This window comes from Ranitomeya variabilis, chromosome 1, assembly GCF_051348905.1.
Source record: "Ranitomeya variabilis isolate aRanVar5 chromosome 1, aRanVar5.hap1, whole genome shotgun sequence".
NCBI lineage: Eukaryota > Metazoa > Chordata > Amphibia > Anura > Dendrobatidae > Ranitomeya > Ranitomeya variabilis.
The window spans coordinates 1158057482-1158075318 of NC_135232.1; the positions used below are offsets into that span (position 1 = coordinate 1158057482).

The window sequence follows — 17837 nt, forward strand, 5'->3', positions numbered from 1 at the left end:
AAATAGACTTGTCAACCTTCCTTGTACGTTTAGAGCATGCTGATATAACATGAGCAGAATCACCACAATAGAAGCATAACCCATTTTTACGCCTATAATTCTGCCGCTCGCTTCTGGACAGAATTCTGTCACATTGCATTTTCTCTGGCGTCTCTTCAGAAGATACCGCCAAATGGTGCACGGGTTTGAGCTCCCGCAAACGCCGATCAATCTGAATTGCCATTGTCATGGACTCATTCAGACCTGTGGGCGCAGGGAACCCGACCATAACATCTTTAACGGCATCAGAAAGGCCCTCTCTGAAATTTGCCGCTAGGGCGCACTCATTCCACTGAGTAAGCACAGACCATCTACGAAATTTTTGGCAGTATATCTCAGCTTCATCTTGCCCTTGAGATAGGGCTATCAAATCTTTTTCAGCTTGAATCTCCAAATTAGGTTCCTCATAAAGCAACCCTAAAGCCAGAAAAAACGCATCCACATTGAGCAACGCAGGATCCCCTGGTGTCAATGAAAATGCCCAATTTTGAGGGTCACCTCGCAGCAAAGAGATTACAATCTTAACCTGCTGGACAGGATCTCCAGAGGAGTGAGGTCTGAGAGAAAGGAACAATTTACAATTATATTTGAAATTCCGGAACCGAGATCTATCTCCGGAAAACACCTCTGGTGTAGGAATTTTAGGTTCAGACATCGGAGTATGTATAACAAAATCTTGTAAATTTTGAACCTTGGTAGCAAGATTATTTAAACCTACAGCCAAACTCTGAGGGTCCATCTTTAAACAGGTGAGATCAGAGCCATTCAAGGATTAGAAGGAGAGAAAGGCAAAGGCTGTAATTAGAGCTGAAATACAACTGATCCAACTATGGAGCAAGCATAGGGGGAAAAAAAAAAATCTACAGACTTCTTTTTTCTCTCCTTTCTTCTGCCAATAACTTTAAGAGCGGCCGGTCATACTGTCATGATTCCCAATGGCAGGGAAACATCAGAACACAAAAATAACAGACGAGCTCTGGGTGATGGAATCTCGAGCTGACCGTGAGCTAAATCTACCACACAACTAATAGTAGCCAGGGAGCATACCTACGACTTCCTAGATGCCACGCGCCAGCCGGAGGACTAACTACCCCTGGTAGAGGAAGGAACAGACCTGGCTTACCTCTAGGGAAATACCCCAAAAGATGATAGCAGCCCCCCACATGTAATAACGGTGAGTTAAGAGGAAAAGACATACACAGTATGAAAGTAGATTTAGCAAAGAGAGGTCCACTTACTAGATAGCAGAAGGATACAAAAGAGGACTTCACGGTCAACTGAAAACCCTTTCAAAAACCATCCTGAAATTACTTTAAGACTCCTGTGTCAACTCATGACACAGGAGTGGCAATTTCAGCCCGCAAGAGCTTCCAGCTACAGAGAATAACAAAAACTGCAAACTGGACAAAGATACAAAACAAAAGGACAAAGTCCACTTAGCTGATCAGCAGACTAGTAGCAGGAACATGCAACCGAAGGCTCTGGTTACAATGATGACCGGCAAGGAAATGACTGGAGAGCAAGGCTAAATAGGAAACTCCCAAACACTGATGGGAGCAGGTGAACTGAGACAGCAAAGCACACACAAGTCACCAGTACCACCAGCAACCACCAGGGGAGCCCAAAAAGAGGATTCACAACAACACACCATCTGTAGGAACGGACGCTGCTGAGGAGATCAGCTGTCTGCAGGTGAGTATAACCATTTTTTTATTATTTTTAACATGATATCTTTTACTATAGATGCTGCATAGGCTGCATCTATAGTAAAAAGTTGGTCACACTTGTCAAACACTATGTTTGACAAGTGTGACCAACCTGTCAATCAGTTTTCCAAGCGATGCTACAGATTGCTTGGAAAACTTTAGCATTCTGCAAGCTAATTACGCTTGCAAAATGCTAAAAAAAAGCGCGAAAAAAACGGGAAAAAAACGCAAAAAAAATGTGGATTTCTTGCAGAAAATTTCCAGTTTTCTTCTGGAAATTTCTGCAACAAATCCTGACGTGTGCACATACCCTCACTGTGCTGTGTGGTGATACGGTGTGTAGTATCTCACTCACCATGGACCAGACGAAGCGAAGGAAAGAGTTGTCTCAGGAGATTAGAAAGGAAATTATAGACAAACATGTTACAGGTAAAAGTTATCAGACCATCTCCAAGCAGCCTGATGTTCCTGTGACTACAGCTGCACATATTATTCAGAGATGTAAGATCCATGGACTGTAGCCGACCTCCCTGGACGTGGCCGCAGGAGGAACATTGGTGACAAATCAAAGAGACGGATAATACGACTGGTAACAAAAGAGCCAGAAAACTTCTAAACAGATGAAAGGTGAACTTCAAGCTCCAGGAACATCAGTGTCAGATCGCACCTGTTGTGAATTCCGTTCTCGAACTCCCTCCTGTGGTCATGAATGGTACTTCGGCGAGTTCTGTTCGTGGACTCCCTCTGGTGGCTGTGAGTGGAACTGCTGGTTCTGAGGTTGTGTCCTCAGCTGCCCTCGTTTGCAGCTAGGCTGGCTTCTCTATTTAACTCCACTCAGATCATTACTCCATGCCAGCTGTCAATGTATCGGTACTGGTTTAGATCTCTCTCGGATCTTTCTGATGACCTGTCTACTCCAGCATAAGCTGTCCCTGCTGGTTCATTCATTGTTCATTTGTGTACTGAATATGTTTCTTAGTACTTGCTATGTTCTGTCCAGCTTGCTAACATGATATTGCCTTGCTAGCTGGAAGCTCTGGGTTGCAGAGTGGCACCTCCGCATCGTGAGTCGGTGCGGGGGTCTTTTTGCACACTCTGCGTGGCTTTTGGTAGTTTTTTGTGCTGACCGCATAGATCCCTTTACTATCCTCAATCTATCTAGTAAGTCTGGCCTCCTTTGCTGAAACCTGTTTCATCCCTGTGTTTGTGACTTTCCTCTTAACTCAGTTAATATATGTGGGGGGCTGCCTTTACCTTTGGGGAATTTCTCTGAGGCAAGGTAAGGCTTATTTTCTATCTTTAGGGGTAGTTAGCTCTTAGGCTGTGAAGAGGCGTCTAGGCAGAGTCAGGTACGCTCCACAGCTATTTCTAGTGTGTGTGTTAGGATTAGGATTTGCGGTCAGCAGAGTTCCCACTTCCCCAGAGCTAGTCCCGATTTCTAGTTTACTCATCAGGTCATTCCAGGTGCAACTAACCACCAGGTCCATAACAGTACAGCTGGCCAACAAAGTGTTAATGCATCTCAAAAGAGGGATAAGAGAAGTTCTGAGACCATTTTTTTTCTCTGCAGTGTTTTTTGTCTTTCTTTTCCCCTTAACCTCTGGGTGGTTCAGGACTCAGGTGTAGATATGGACATTCAAGGTCTGTCCTCTTGTGTTGATCGCCTCGCTGTGAGGGTACAAAGCATTCAAGATTATGTAGTTCAGAATCCTACGTTAGAGCCTAGAATTCCAATTCCTGATTTGTTTTTTGGAGATAGATCAAAATTTCTGAATTTCAAAAATAATTGTAAACTGTTTCTTGCTTTGAAACCCCGCTCTTCTGGTGACCCCATTCAGCAAGTAAAAATCATTATTTCTTTGCTACGTGGCGACCCTCAAGACTGGGCATTCTCCCTTGCGCCAGGAGATCCTGGACTGCTTAATGTAGATGCGTTTTTTCTGGCGCTTGGATTGCTTTATGACGAACCTAACTCTGTGGATCAGGCAGAGAAAATCCTGCTGTCTTTGTGTCAAGGTCAGGATGAAGCGGAGGTATATTGCCAGAAGTTTAGAAAGTGGTCTGTGCTTACTCAATGGAATGAGTGTGCCCTTGCAGCAATTTTCAGAAAGGGTCTTTCTGAAGCCCTTAAGGATGTTATGGTGGGGTTTCCCACGCCTGCTGGTCTGAATGAATCAATGTCCTTGGCCATTCAGATCGATCGGCGCTTGCGTGAACGCAAGGTTGTGCGCCATTTGGCGGTGTCTTCTGAGCAGAGGCCTGAGCCTATGCAATGCGATAGGACTTTGACCAGAGCTGAACGGCAAGAACACAGACGTCAGAATGGGCTGTGTTTTTACTGTGGTGACTCCACTCATGCTATCTCTGATTTTCCTAAGCGCACTAAGCGGTTCGCTAGGTCCGTCACCATTGGTACTGTACAGCCTAAATTTCTTTTGTCTGTTACTCTGATTTGCTCTTTGTCGTCCTATTCTGTTATGGCATTTGTGGATTCAGGCGCTGCCCTGAATTTGATGGACTTGGAGTTTGCCAGGCGCTGTGGTTTTTTCTTGGAGCCCTTGCAGTATCCTATTCCATTAAGGGGAATTGATGCTACGCCTTTGGCCAAGAATAAACCTCAGTACTGGACTCAGTTGACCATGTGCATGGCTCCTGCACATCAGGAAGATGTTCGCTTTTTGGTGTTGCATAATTTGCATGATGTGGTCGTGTTGGGTTTGCCATGGCTACAGGTCCATAATCCAGTATTGGATTGGAAATCAATGTCTGTGTCCAGTTGGGGTTGTCAAGGGGTACATGGTGACGTTCCGTTGTTGTCAATTTCTCCTTCTACTCCTTCTGAAATCCCTGAGTTTTTGTCGGATTACCGAGATGTATTTGATGAGCCCAAATCCAGTGCCCTTCCTCCTCATAGGGATTGTGATTGTGGTATTAATTTGATTCCTGGTAGTAAATTTCCTAAGGGACGGCTTTTCAATTTATCTGTGCCGGAACACGCCGCTATGCGGAGTTATATAAAGGAGTCCTTGGAGAAAGGGCATATTCGCCCGTCGTCACCGTTGGGAGCAGGGTTCTTTTTTGTGGCCAAGAAGGATGGTTCTCTGAGACCCTGTATAGATTACCGCCTTCTCAATAAAATCACGGTCAAATTTCAGTACCCTTTGTGTTGTGGATTCTGTTTGCGGGCTCCCTCTGGTGGTTACTGCTGGTACTGGGTGACTTTGGTGGGTTGCGGCCTTTGGTTTCCATCTGTCCATCAGAGGCTGGGTGTTTCCTATTTTACCTGGCCTCTCTGTCATTTCCCTTGCTGGCTATCAATGTGTTCAGATGTGCTCTGTTTGGTTCCTGCCTACCTGCTCCCAGATCTTTCAGGATAAGCTAAGTGCTGATTTTCAGTTGTTTGGTTTTTTGTCCAGCTTGCTTAGAATGTCTCTTTGTTAGCTGGTTGCTCTAGTGGACTGAGGTTCTCCCCATGTGCCATGAGTTGGCACATGGGTTCTTGTAATCTCAGGATGGTTTTTTTGATTAGGGTTTTTTGCTGACCGCTCAGTCCCCTTTTGTGTCATTCTGCTTTCTAGTTTTCAGCGGGCCTCTATTTGCTAAAGCTATATACATCATCTCTATGTGTGTGCCTTCCTCTCATTTCACCGTCAATACATGTGGGGGGCAACTATATCTTTGGGGTTAATTCCTCTGGAGGCAAGTGAGGTCTTTGTTTTCTCTGCAGTACTAGTTAGCTCTTAGGCTGGTGCGTGGCGTCTAGAACCAACGTAGGCACGCTCCCTGGCTATCTCTAGTTGCGTTTGTCAGGCGTAGGGCAGCGGTCAGCCCAGGTTCCATCACCCTAGAGCTCGTCCGATATTTATTATACTTTGCTCATCCTGTGCTATCCCTAGCCATTGGGGATTCATGACAGTATAGCCGGCCCACAAAGTGTTAATTGTTTGGGCTGAAGCAGGAGAAAAAGAAGTGTTCAAGGAAAATTTTTTTTTTTTTTTTTTTCCTTCAGAGTTTTGCTGCCTAGCCCTTAATTGCTGTCTAGCTGCTTCTTACCTCCTCTTAACCCTTGAATGGCTCTGATCTTAGCTGTTTATCATGGATGTCCAGAGTTTGGCTTCCAGCCTGAGTAATCTCGCGGCAAAGGTTCAAAACATACAGGATTTCGTTGTTCACACTCCCATGTCTGAACCTAGAATTCCTATTCCAGAGTTTTTTTCTGGAGATAGATCTACCTTCCTGAATTTCAGGAACAATTGTAAATTGTTTCTCTCTTTGAAATCTCGCTCCTCTGGAGACCCTGCTCAACAGGTCAAGATTGTTATATCGTTCCTACGGGGCGACCCTCAGAATTGGGCATTTGCATTGGCACCAGGGGATCCTGCATTGCTCAGTGTGGATGCGTTTTTTCTGGCATTGGGATTGCTCTATGAGGAACCTAACCTAGAGATTCAGGCTGAAAAGGCTTTATTAGCCCTCTCTCAGGGGCATGATGAAGCGGAAATATATTGTCAGAAATTTCGGAAATGGTCGGTGCTTACTCAGTGGAATGAGTGCGCCCTGGCTGCAAACTTCAGAAATGGTCTTTCTGAGGCCATTAAGGATATTATGGTGGGGTTCCCTGCGCCTACAGGTCTGAATGAGTCTATGGCTATGGCCATTCAGATTGATCGGCGTTCACGGGAGCGCAAACCCGTGCACCAGTTGGCGGTGTCTTCTGAACAGGCACCTGAGACTATGCAATGTGATAGAATTCAGTCCAGAAGTGAACGGCAAAATTATAGGCGGAAAAATGGTTTGTGTTTTTATTGTGGTGATTCAGCTCATGTTATATCAGCATGCTCTAAACGCACAAAAAGGGTTGATAAATCTTTTGCCATTGATACTCTGCAGTCTAAGTTCATTTTGTCTGTGACTCTGATTTTTTCACTGTCTTCCATTTCCGTCGATGCCTATGTGGATTCAGGCGCTGCCCTGAGTCTTATGGATTGGTCATTTGCTAAACGCTGCGGTTTTAGTCTAGAGCCTCTGGAAGTTCCTATTCCTCTGAAAGGAATTGATTCTACACCATTGGCTATGAATAAACCGCAGTATTGGACACAAGTGACCATGCGCATGACTCCCGTTCATCAGGAGGTGATTCGCTTCCTTGTACTGTATAATTTACATGATGTACTAGTGCTTGGTCTGCCATGGTTACAAACTCATAATCCTGTCCTGGACTGGAAAACAATGTCTGTGCTAAGCTGGGGATGTCACGGGGTTCATGATGATGCACCTCCGATTTCTATAGCTTCATCTACTCCTTCGGAGATCCCTGCGTTTTTGTCGGATTATAGGGATGTTTTTGAGGAGCCTAAGCTCAATTCGCTCCCTCCCCATAGAGAGTGTGACTGTGCTATAGAATTGATTCCTGGCAGTAAGTTCCCTAAGGGTCGTTTATTTAATCTGTCACTGCCAGAGCATACTGCTATGCGGAATTATATTAAGGAGTCCTTGGAAAAGGGACATATTCGTCCATCTTCGTCCCCTCTGGGAGCAGGTTTTTTTTTCGTGGCAAAAAAAGATGGTTCCCTGAGGCCTTGTATAGATTATCGCCTTCTGAATAAGATTACAGTCAAATACCAGTATCCATTGCCATTATTTACTGATTTGTTTGCTCGCATTAAGGGGGCTAGGTGGTTCACTAAAATAGATCTTCGTGGTGCGTATAATCTGGTGCGGATAAAACAGGGTGATGAGTGGAAAACCGCATTTAATACGCCTGAGGGCCATTTTGAGTATTTGGTAATGCCTTTTGGACTCTCCAATGCTCCGTCAGTCTTTCAGTCCTTTATGCACAATATTTTCCGTGAATATCTGGATAAGTTTATGATTGTGTATTTGGATGATATTTTGGTGTTTTCTGATGACTGGGAGTCTCATGTTCTACAGGTCAGGAAGGTGTTTCAAGTTTTGCGGGCCAATTCTCTGTTTGTGAAGGGCTCAAAGTGTCTCTTCGGAGTCCAGAAGATTTCTTTTTTGGGGTACATTTTTTCTCCTTCTACTATTGAGATGGATCCCGTTAAGGTTCAGGCTATTTGTGACTGGACACAACCTACATCTGTTAAGAGCCTTCAGAAGTTCTTGGGGTTTGCTAATTTTTATCGTCGGTTCATTGCTAATTTTTCCAGTATTGTTAAACCTTTGACTGATTTGACTAAAAAGGGTGCTGATGTTGCTGATTGGTCTCCTGCGGCTGTGGAGGCCTTTCGGGAACTTAAGCGCCGGTTTTCTTCTGCTCCTGTGTTGTGTCAACCAGATGTTTCACTTCCTTTCCAGGTGGAGGTTGATGCTTCCGAGATTGGAGCGGGGGCGGTTTTGTCACAGAGAAGTTCTAATGGCTCGGTGATGAAGCCATGTGCTTTCTTCTCTAGAAAATTCTCGCCCGCCGAGCGCAATTATGATGTGGGTAATCGGGAGCTTTTGGCCATGAAGTGGGCATTTGAGGAGTGGCGTCATTGGCTTGAGGGTGCTAAACATCGCGTGGTGGTCTTGACTGATCACAAGAATCTCACTTACCTTGAGTCTGCCAGGCGTTTGAATCCTAGACAGGCTCGTTGGTCGTTATTTTTTTCTCGTTTCAATTTCGTGGTTTCATACCTGCCAGGTTCAAAGAATGTGAAGGCAGATGCTCTTTCCAGGAGTTTTGTGCCTGACTCCCCTGGAGACACTGGGCCTGCTGGTATCCTTAGGGATGGGGTAATATTGTCCGCCGTATCCCCAGACTTGCGACGCGCATTGCAGGAGTTTCAGGTGGATAAACTGGATCGATGTCCACCAGAAAGACTGTTTGTTCCGGATGATTGGACCAGTAGAGTCATCTCCGAGGTCCATTCTTCTGTGTTGGCTGGTCATCCTGGAATATTTGGTACAAGAGACTTGGTGGCCAGGTCTTTTTGGTGGCCTTCCTTGTCTAGGGATGTGCGTACCTTTGTGCAGTCTTGTGAAGTGTGTGCTCGAGCTAAGCCTTGCTGTTCACGGGCTAGTGGGTTGTTGTTATCCTTGCCCATCCCGAAGAGGCCTTGGACGCACATTTCCATGGATTTTATTTCTGATCTCCCGGTTTCACAGAAAATGTCCGTTATCTGGGTTGTGTGTGACCGCTTTTCTAAGATGGTTCATTTGGTGCCCTTGCCTAAGTTGCCCTCCTCCTCTGAGTTGGTTCCTTTGTTTTTTCAGAACGTGGTTCGTTTGCATGGGATTCCGGAGAATATCGTTTCTGACAGGGGATCCCAGTTTGTGTCTAGATTTTGGCGGACGTTTTGTGCCAAGATGGGCATTGATTTGTCTTTCTCGTCTGCATTCCATCCTCAGACGAATGGCCAGACGGAGCGAACTAATCAGACCATGGAAACTTATTTGAGGTGTTTTGTTTCTGCTGATCAGGATGACTGGGTTGCTTTTTTGCCACTGGCCGAATTTGCTCTTAATAATCGGACTAGTTCGGCCACGTTGGTCTCTCCTTTTTTTTGTAATTCGGGGTTTCATCCTCGTTTTTCCTCTGGTCAGGTGGAGTCTTCGGATTGTCCTGGAGTGGACGTGGTGGTGGACAGGCTACATCACATTTGGAATCAGGTGGTGGACAATTTGAAGTTATCTCAGGAGAGGACTCAGCAGTTTGCTAATCGCCGTCGCCGCGTGGGTCCCCGACTTCTTGTTGGGGACTTGGTGTGGTTGTCTTCTCGTTTTGTCCCTATGAAGGTCTCTTCTCCTAAGTTCAAGCCTCGGTTCATCGGTCCTTATAGGATCTCGGAGATTCTTAACCCTGTATCTTTCCGTTTGGATCTCCCAGCATCGTTCGCTATTCATAATGTGTTCCATCGGTCGTTGTTGCGGAGGTATGAGGTGCCTGTTGTTCCTTCCGTCGAGCCTCCTGCTCCGGTGCTGGTGGAGGGAGAATTGGAGTATGTTGTTGAAAAGATCTTGGATTCTCGTGTTTCCAGACGCAAACTCCAGTATTTGGTTAAGTGGAAGGGTTATGGTCAGGAGGACAATTCCTGGGTGGTCGCCTCCGATGTTCATGCGACTGATTTGGTCCGCGCCTTCCATAGAGCTCACCCTGATCGCCCTGGGGGTTCTCGTGAGGGTTCGGTGACCCCTCCTCAAGGGGGGGGTACTGTTGTGGATTCTGTTTGCGGGCTCCCTCTGGTGGTTACTGCTGGTACTGGGTGACTTTGGTGGGTTGCGGCCTTTGGTTTCCATCTGTCCATCAGAGGCTGGGTGTTTCCTATTTTACCTGGCCTCTCTGTCATTTCCCTTGCCGGCTATCAATGTGTTCAGATGTGCTCTGTTTGGTTCCTGCCTACCTGCTCCCAGATCTTTCAGGATAAGCTAAGTGCTGATTTTCAGTTGTTTGGTTTTTTGTCCAGCTTGCTTAGAATGTCTCTTTGTTAGCTGGTTGCTCTAGTGGACTGAGGTTCTCCCCATGTGCCATGAGTTGGCACATGGGTTCTTGTAATCTCAGGATGGTTTTTTTGATTAGGGTTTTTTGCTGACCGCTCAGTCCCCTTTTGTGTCATTCTGCTTTCTAGTTTTCAGCGGGCCTCTATTTGCTAAAGCTATATACATCATCTCTATGTGTGTGCCTTCCTCTCATTTCACCGTCAATACATGTGGGGGGCAACTATATCTTTGGGGTTAATTCCTCTGGAGGCAAGTGAGGTCTTTGTTTTCTCTGCAGTACTAGTTAGCTCTTAGGCTGGTGCGTGGCGTCTAGAACCAACGTAGGCACGCTCCCTGGCTATCCCTAGTTGCGTTTGTCAGGCGTAGGGCAGCGGTCAGCCCAGGTTCCATCACCCTAGAGCTCGTCCGATATTTATTATACTTTGCTCATCCTGTGCTATCCCTAGCCATTGGGGATTCATGACACCTTTGCATCTACTGTCTGATTTGTTTGCTCAGATTAAGGGGGCTAGTTGGTTCACCAAGATAGACCTTCGAGGGGCGTATAATCTCGTGCGTATTAAACAAGGCGATGAATGGAAAACAGCATTTAATACGCCCGAGGGCCATTTTGAGTACCTGGTGATGCCATTCGGGCTTTCTAATGCTCCATCTGTGTTTCAGTCCTTTATGCATGACATCTTCCGAAAGTATTTGGACAGATTCATTATTGTGTATTTGGATGATATTTTGGGCTTTTCGGATGATTGGGAGTCTCATGTGAAGCAGGTCAGAATGGTGTTCCAGGTTCTTCGTGCTAATTCTTTGTTTGTGAAGGGGTCTAAATGTCTCTTCGGAGTTCAGAAGGTTTCCTTTTTGGGCTTCATTTTTTCCCCATCTACTATTGAGATGGATCCTGTTAAAGTTCAGGCCATTTATGATTGGACTCAGCCTACATCTGTAAAGAGCCTTCAGAAATTCCTGGGCTTTGCTAATTTTTACCGTCGCTTCATCGCTAATTTTTCTAGTGTTGTTAAACCATTGACTGATTTGACCAAGAAAGGTGCTGATGTGGTGAATTGGTCCTCTGCGGCCGTTGAGGCTTTTCGGGAGTTGAAACGTCGTTTCTCTTCGGCCCCTGTGTTGTGTCAGCCAGATGTTTTGCTCCCTTTTCAGGTCGAGGTTGATGCTTCTGAGATTGGAGCAGGGGCTGTTTTGTCTCAAAGATATTCTGATGGCTCTGTGATGAAGCCATGTGCTTTCTTTTCTAGAAAGTTTGCGCCTGCTGAGCGTAATTATGATGTTGGCAATCGGGAGTTGTTGGCTATGAAGTGGGCGTTCGAGGAGTTGCGACATTGGCTTGAGGGAGCCAAGCATCGCGTGGTGGTCTTGACGGATCACAAGAATCTGACTTATCTCGAGTCTGCTAAGCGGTTGAATCCTAGACAGGCTCGATGGTCGCTGTTTTTTTCCCGTTTCGATTTTGTGGTTTCTTACCTTCCGGGTTCTAAGAATGTGAAGGCCGATGCCCTTTCAAGGAGTTTTGTGCCTGATTCCCCGGGAGTTTCTGAGCCAGCTGGTATTCTCAAAGAGGGGGTAATTCTGTCTGCCATCTCACCTGATTTGCGGCGGGCGCTGCAGGAGTTTCAGGCTGATAGACCTGACCGTTGTCCATCAGAGAAACTGTTTGTCCCTGATAGATGGACTAGTAGAGTTATCTCTGAGGTTCATTGTTCGGTGTTGGCTGGTCATCCTGGGATTTTTGGTACCAGAGATTTGGTGGCTAGGTCCTTTTGGTGGCCTTCCTTGTCACGGGATGTGCGTTCTTTTGTGCAGTCCTGTGGGACTTGTGCTCGGGCCAAGCCCTGCTGTTCTCGTGCCAGTGGGTTACTTTTGCCCTTGCCAGTCCCAAAAAGGCCTTGGACGCATGTTTCCATGGATTTTATTTCAGATCTCCCTGTTTCTCAAAGGATGTCGGTCATCTGGGTGGTTTGTGATCGCTTCTCTAAGATGGTCCATTTGGTACCCTTGCCTAAATTACCTTCCTCCTCTGATTTGGTTCCACTATTTTTTCAGCATGTGGTTCGTTTGCATGGCATTCCGGAGAACATCGTGTCGGACAGAGGTTCCCAGTTTGTTTCAAGGTTTTGGCGGTCCTTTTGTGCTAAGATGGGCATTGATTTGTCTTTTTCTTTTGCTTTCCATCCTCAGACAAATGGCCAAACCGAACAAACTAATCTGTTATGATCCTTAGTGGTTGAGGATCACGAATTAATCCAGCTAAGTAACAAACATAGGACAAGCTCTAAGGAGGTGGCAAACTGGACTGACCGCAAATGTGAACCTATCCAAACACACTAGAAGTAGCCGGTGAACGTGCCTAAAAAAATCCTAGACGTCTCGAGCCAGCCTGAGGAACTAACTACCCCTAGAGAGAAAGAAAGACCTCTCTTGCCTCCAGAGAAATAATCCCCAAAGATATAGAAGCCCCCAACAAATAATAACGGTGAGGTAAGAGGAAGGCACATACACAGGGGTGAAAACAGATTAAGCAAATGAGGCCCACTAATACTAGATAGCAGAAAATAGTAAAGGGGTCTGTGCGGTCAGTAAAAAACCCTTACAAAATATCCACACTGAGATTCAAGAACCCCCGCACCAAATAACGGTGTGGGGGGAGAAACTCAGTCCCCTAGAGCAACCAGCAAGTGAGGAGATCACATCTTAGCAAGCTGGACAAGAAACACGATGAATGCTGATAATCAAAAAATTAACGGACAAAAACTTAGCTTGTCTTGGAGAGGCTGGGAGCAAGGTAATCACAAGGAATCTGAAGAGCACTGAATACATTGATAGCAGGCAAGGAACTGAGTATCCAGGTGAGCTAAATAGGAAACCAACCAAGGATAACGAACCAGCTGATACAGCCAACCTGCAGAAAGACAACACTACACAGTACCGCTTGTGACCACTAGAGGGAGCCTAAAAATAGAGTTCACAACACTAATCAGACTTTGGAGACCTATCTGAGATGCTTTGTTTCTGCTGATCAGGATGATTGGGTGACCTTCTTGCCATTAGCTGAGTTCGCCCTTAATAATCGGGCCAGTTCGGCTACTTTGGTTTCGCCTTTTTTTTGAAATTCTGGTTTTCATCCTCGTTTTTCTTCAGGGCAGGTTGAGCCTTCGGACTGTCCTGGTGTGGATTCCGTGGTGGACAGGTTGCAGCAAATGTGGACTCATGTAGTGTACAATTTGACATTGTCCCAGGAGAAGGCTCAACGTTTCGCCAACCGCCGTCGCTGTGTTGGTCCCCGACTTCGTGTTGGGGATTTGGTTTGGTTGTCGTCTCGTCATGTCCCTATGAAGGTTTCTTCTCCTAAGTTTAAGCCTCGTTTCATTGGTCCTTATAAGATTTCTGAAATTCTCAATCCTGTGTCGTTTCGTTTGGCCTATGGTTCCCTCCGCTGACCCTCCTGCTCCGGTGTTGGTCGAGGGGGAGTTGGAGTATGTGGTGGAGAAGATTTTAGATTCTCGTGTTTCGAGACGGAAACTTCAGTACCTGGTCAAATGGAAGGGCTATGGTCAGGAGGATAATTCCTGGGTTTTTGCCTCCGATGTCCATGCGGCCGAGTTGGTTCGTGCCTTTCATTTGGCTCGTCCTGATCGGCCTGGGGGCTCTGGTGAGGGTTCGGTGACCCCTCCTCAAGGGGGGGGTACTGTTGTGAATTCCGTTCTCGAACTCCCTCCTGTGGTCATGAATGGTACTTCGGCGAGTTCTGTTTGTGGACTCCCTCTGGTGGCTGTGAGTGGAACTGCTGGTTCTGAGGTTGTGTCCTCAGCTGCCCTCGTTTGCGGCTAGGCTGGCTTCTCTATTTAACTCCACTCAGATCATTACTCCATGCCAGCTGTCAATGTATCGGTACTGGTTTAGATCTCTCTCGGATCTTTCTGATGACCTGTCTACTCCAGCATAAGCTAAGTCCCTGCTGGTTCATTCATTGTTCATTTGTGTACTGAATGTTTCTTAGTACTTGCTAAGTTCTGTCCAGCTTGCTAACATGATATTGCCTTGCTAGCTGGAAGCTCTGGGTTGCAGAGTGGCACCTCCGCATCGTGAGTCGGTGCGGGGGTCTTTTTGCACACTCTGCGTGGCTTTTGGTAGTTTTTTGTGCTGACCGCATAGATCCCTTTACTATCCTCAATCTATCTAGCAAGTCTGGCCTCCTTTGCTGAAACCTGTTTCATCCCTGTGTTTGTGACTTTCCTCTTAACTCAGTTAATATATGTGGGGGGCTGCCTTTACCTTTGGGGAATTTCTCTGAGGAAAGGTAAGGCTTATTTTCCTATCTTTAGGGGTAGTTAGCTCTTAGGCTGTGAAGAGGCGTCTAGGGAGAGTTAGGTACGCTCCACAGCTATTTCTTGTGTGTGTGTTAGGATTAGGATTTGCGGTCAGCAGAGTTCCCACTTCCCAGAGCTTGTCCTGTCTTTAGTTTAACCATCAGGTCATTCCAGGTGCACCTAACCACCAGGTCCATAACACGCACCATCCGTCGCTGTATGAGCCAAAATGGACTTCATAGGAGACGACCAAGGAGGACACCATTGTTGAAAAAAAATCATAAAAAAGCCAAATTGGAATTTGCCAAACTACATGTTGACAAGCAACAAAGCTTCTGGGAGAATGTCCTATGGACAGATGAGACAAAAAATAGAACTTTTTGGCAAGGCGCATCAGCTCTATGTTCACAGACGGAAAAATGAAGCCTATCAAGAAAAGAACACTGTCCCTACTGTGAAACATGGAGGAGGCTTTGTTATGTTCTGGGGCTGCTTTGCTGCATCTGGCACAGGGTGTCTAGAATCTGTGCAGGGTACAATGAAATCTCAAGACTATCAAGGGATTCTAGAGATAAATGTGCTGCCCAGTGTCAGAAAGCTTGGTCTCAGGTGCAGGTCATGGGTCTTACAACAGGATAATGACCCAAAACACACAGCTAAAAACACCCAATGGCTAAGAGGAAACATTGGACGATTCTGAAGTGGCCTATGAACCCTGACCTAAATCCTATTGGAAAGAGCTGAAACCGGCCATCTGGAAGAGGCAACCCACAAACACGAGACAGCTGGAGCAGTTTGCTCTTGAGGAGCGGCCAAAATACCTGTCGAGAGGAGCAGAAGTCTCATTGACAGTTACAGGAATCGGGTTATAGCAGCTATACATACGTATGTACACTGGAGATACCCAGGTGATATATATATAGCAGCTATACACATGTGTCTATACAGAACACGCCCGGGTTATACCAGCTATACATATGTATGTACACCAGAGATACCCAGGTTATATATATATATATATATATATATATATATATATATATAGTAGCTATACACATATGTATATACACAGAACACGCCCGGGTTATAGCAGCAGGGTCACACAGTGCAGATATGTTTGGCATGTCCCCGTACTCCCGGTTTCCTACACCCAGTGACCCTCTTTGTGTTGCAGAGGAGCGAGCACCGGTCCCTGGCGCCGTCCCGGTTCATCGTAGTGGTGGCCATCGACTTCGGCACCACGTCCAGTGGTTACGCCTTCAGCTTTGTGAAGGACCCTGAGGCGATCCACATGATGAGGTACGTGGCGGTGGGGGAGGGGATGTGACCACCAGATGTAGCAATGCTCCGGTAATGTGAGGGGTTTCTCGGTGATAATGGAATCCATCCTGAAGAGGAGACTCCCCAAGTATTCATGGTGGAATCCGCTATCTCATCACTGCCAGTGCTAATCTGAGCACAAGTTAGTGAAGCTCAGGTTATAGCGGTCTCCTAGCAACCGAAGAATGCAGGAATGTGCTTTGGTTTCACCTCCGCCCGTATCAGACCCCAGGATGCGCCGGCTCTGTGTTAGGCCTCAGAACCAGGGGAGACCTGGGAGGCGACCATTACACGCAGTCCGCCACAAGTGTGGGGGTCTCATGTGTCTCATAGCGATGGCCACCCTGGGCTCACTGGTAGCCGACACTTAAAGGGAATGTCCAGACTGCACTCTTAGAACTCATCACGGCTTCCCTTCAGGCTCACGTTACTAGAATTGTGGACTTCAGACATGACGACAAAGTGCTATATTATTATTGGTTTTGCTTTTCATGTTTTGTTTATTAAGAATCCAAAGTTAAATGACAACAGCACATAAATCAAGTCGGGTAAACACGAAAGATACAACAGCTCATACAATAATCAAAACATCTCAAGAAACCTCAGATGTAAAGATGTCATCAGACAATTCACCCAAATTATAAAAACGCATTCTTGATTATTTTCACACAAACGTGCTGGGATAAAAAACTACGTGCTATATTATTATTATTATTATTATACATTTTTATAGAGCCATTTCTTCCATGGCGCTTTACATGTGAAAAAGTGGAATACAAAGACAAGTACAATAAACATGAGCAATACAAGGCACACAGGTACATAAGTAGGGAGGACCCTACCCGCGAGGGCTCACAGTCTGCAGGGGATGGGTGAGGATACACTAGGAGAGAGGACCCTGCCCGCGAGGGCTCACAGTCTGCAGGGGATGGGTGAGGATACACTATGAGGGAGGACCCTGCCCGCAAGGGCTCACAGTCTGCAGGGGATGGGTGAGGATACACTAGGAGAGAGGACCCTGCCCGCGAGGGCTCACAGTCTGCAGGGGATGGGTGAGGATACACTAGGAGAGAGGACCCTGCCCGCGAGGGCTCACAGTCTGCAGGGGATGGGTGAGGATACACTAGGAGAGAGGACCCTACCCGCGAGGGCTCACAGTCTGCAGGGGATGGGTGAGGATACACTAGGAGAGAGGACCCTGCCCGCGAGGGCTCACAGTCTGCAGGGGATGGGTGAGGATACACTAGGAGAGAGGACCCTGCCCGCGAGGGCTCACAGTCTGCAGGGGATGGGTGAGGATACACGAGGAGAGGGTAGAGCTGGTTGTGCGGCGGTTCAGTAGGTTGAGGATCACTGCAGGCTGTAGACTTGTCGGAAGAGGTGGGTCTTCAGGTTCTTTTTGAAGGTTTCTATGGTAGGCAAGAGTCTGATGTGTTGAGGTAGAGAGTTCCAGAGTATGGGGGAAGCACGGGAGAAGTCTTAGATGCAGATGTGGGAAGAAGAGATGAGAGGGGAGTAGAGAAGGAGGTCTTGAGAGGATCCGAGGTTGCGTGTAGGTAAGTACCGGGAGACGAGGTCACAGATGTATGGAGGAGACAGGTTGTGGATGGCTTTGTATGTCGTTGTAAGGGTTTTGAGCTGGAGCCTCTGGACAATAAGAAGCCAGTGAAGGGCCTGGCATAGGGGAGAGGCCGGAGAATAATGGGGAGACAGGTGGATTAGTCGGGCAGCAGAGTTTAGGATAGATTGAAGTGGTGCAAGAGTGCAAGAGGGGAGACCAGGGAGTAGGAGATTGCAATAGTCAAGGAGGGAGACCATAAGGGCGTGCACAAGCATTTTTGCAGTTTCTTAGTCAAGGAATGTACAGACCCGGGAAATATTTTTGAGTTGTAGTCGACAGGAGGAGGCAAGGGCTTGGATATGTGGCTTGAAAGAGAGGGCAGAGTCGAGGATCACCCCGAGGTACCGAGCATGCGGGAGCGGGGAAAGTGAGCAGCCATTGACATTGATA

The 17837-nt window shown here is 46.7% G+C and overlaps 1 protein-coding gene across 4 annotated transcripts in view; it reads left to right on the forward strand.

Annotated features, from left to right (window-relative positions):
* The window catches only part of HSPA12B (heat shock protein family A (Hsp70) member 12B), a 143413-nt gene that overhangs the window by 67303 nt on the left and 58273 nt on the right, over window positions 1–17837 (forward strand). For all 4 annotated transcript variants that reach the window (XM_077280370.1, XM_077280371.1, XM_077280372.1 and 1 more), the window contains exon 4: window positions 15681–15805. In XM_077280370.1, the coding sequence (XP_077136485.1) occupies window positions 15681–15805 (125 nt within the window). The remainder of the gene's footprint in view (window positions 1–15680; window positions 15806–17837) is intronic.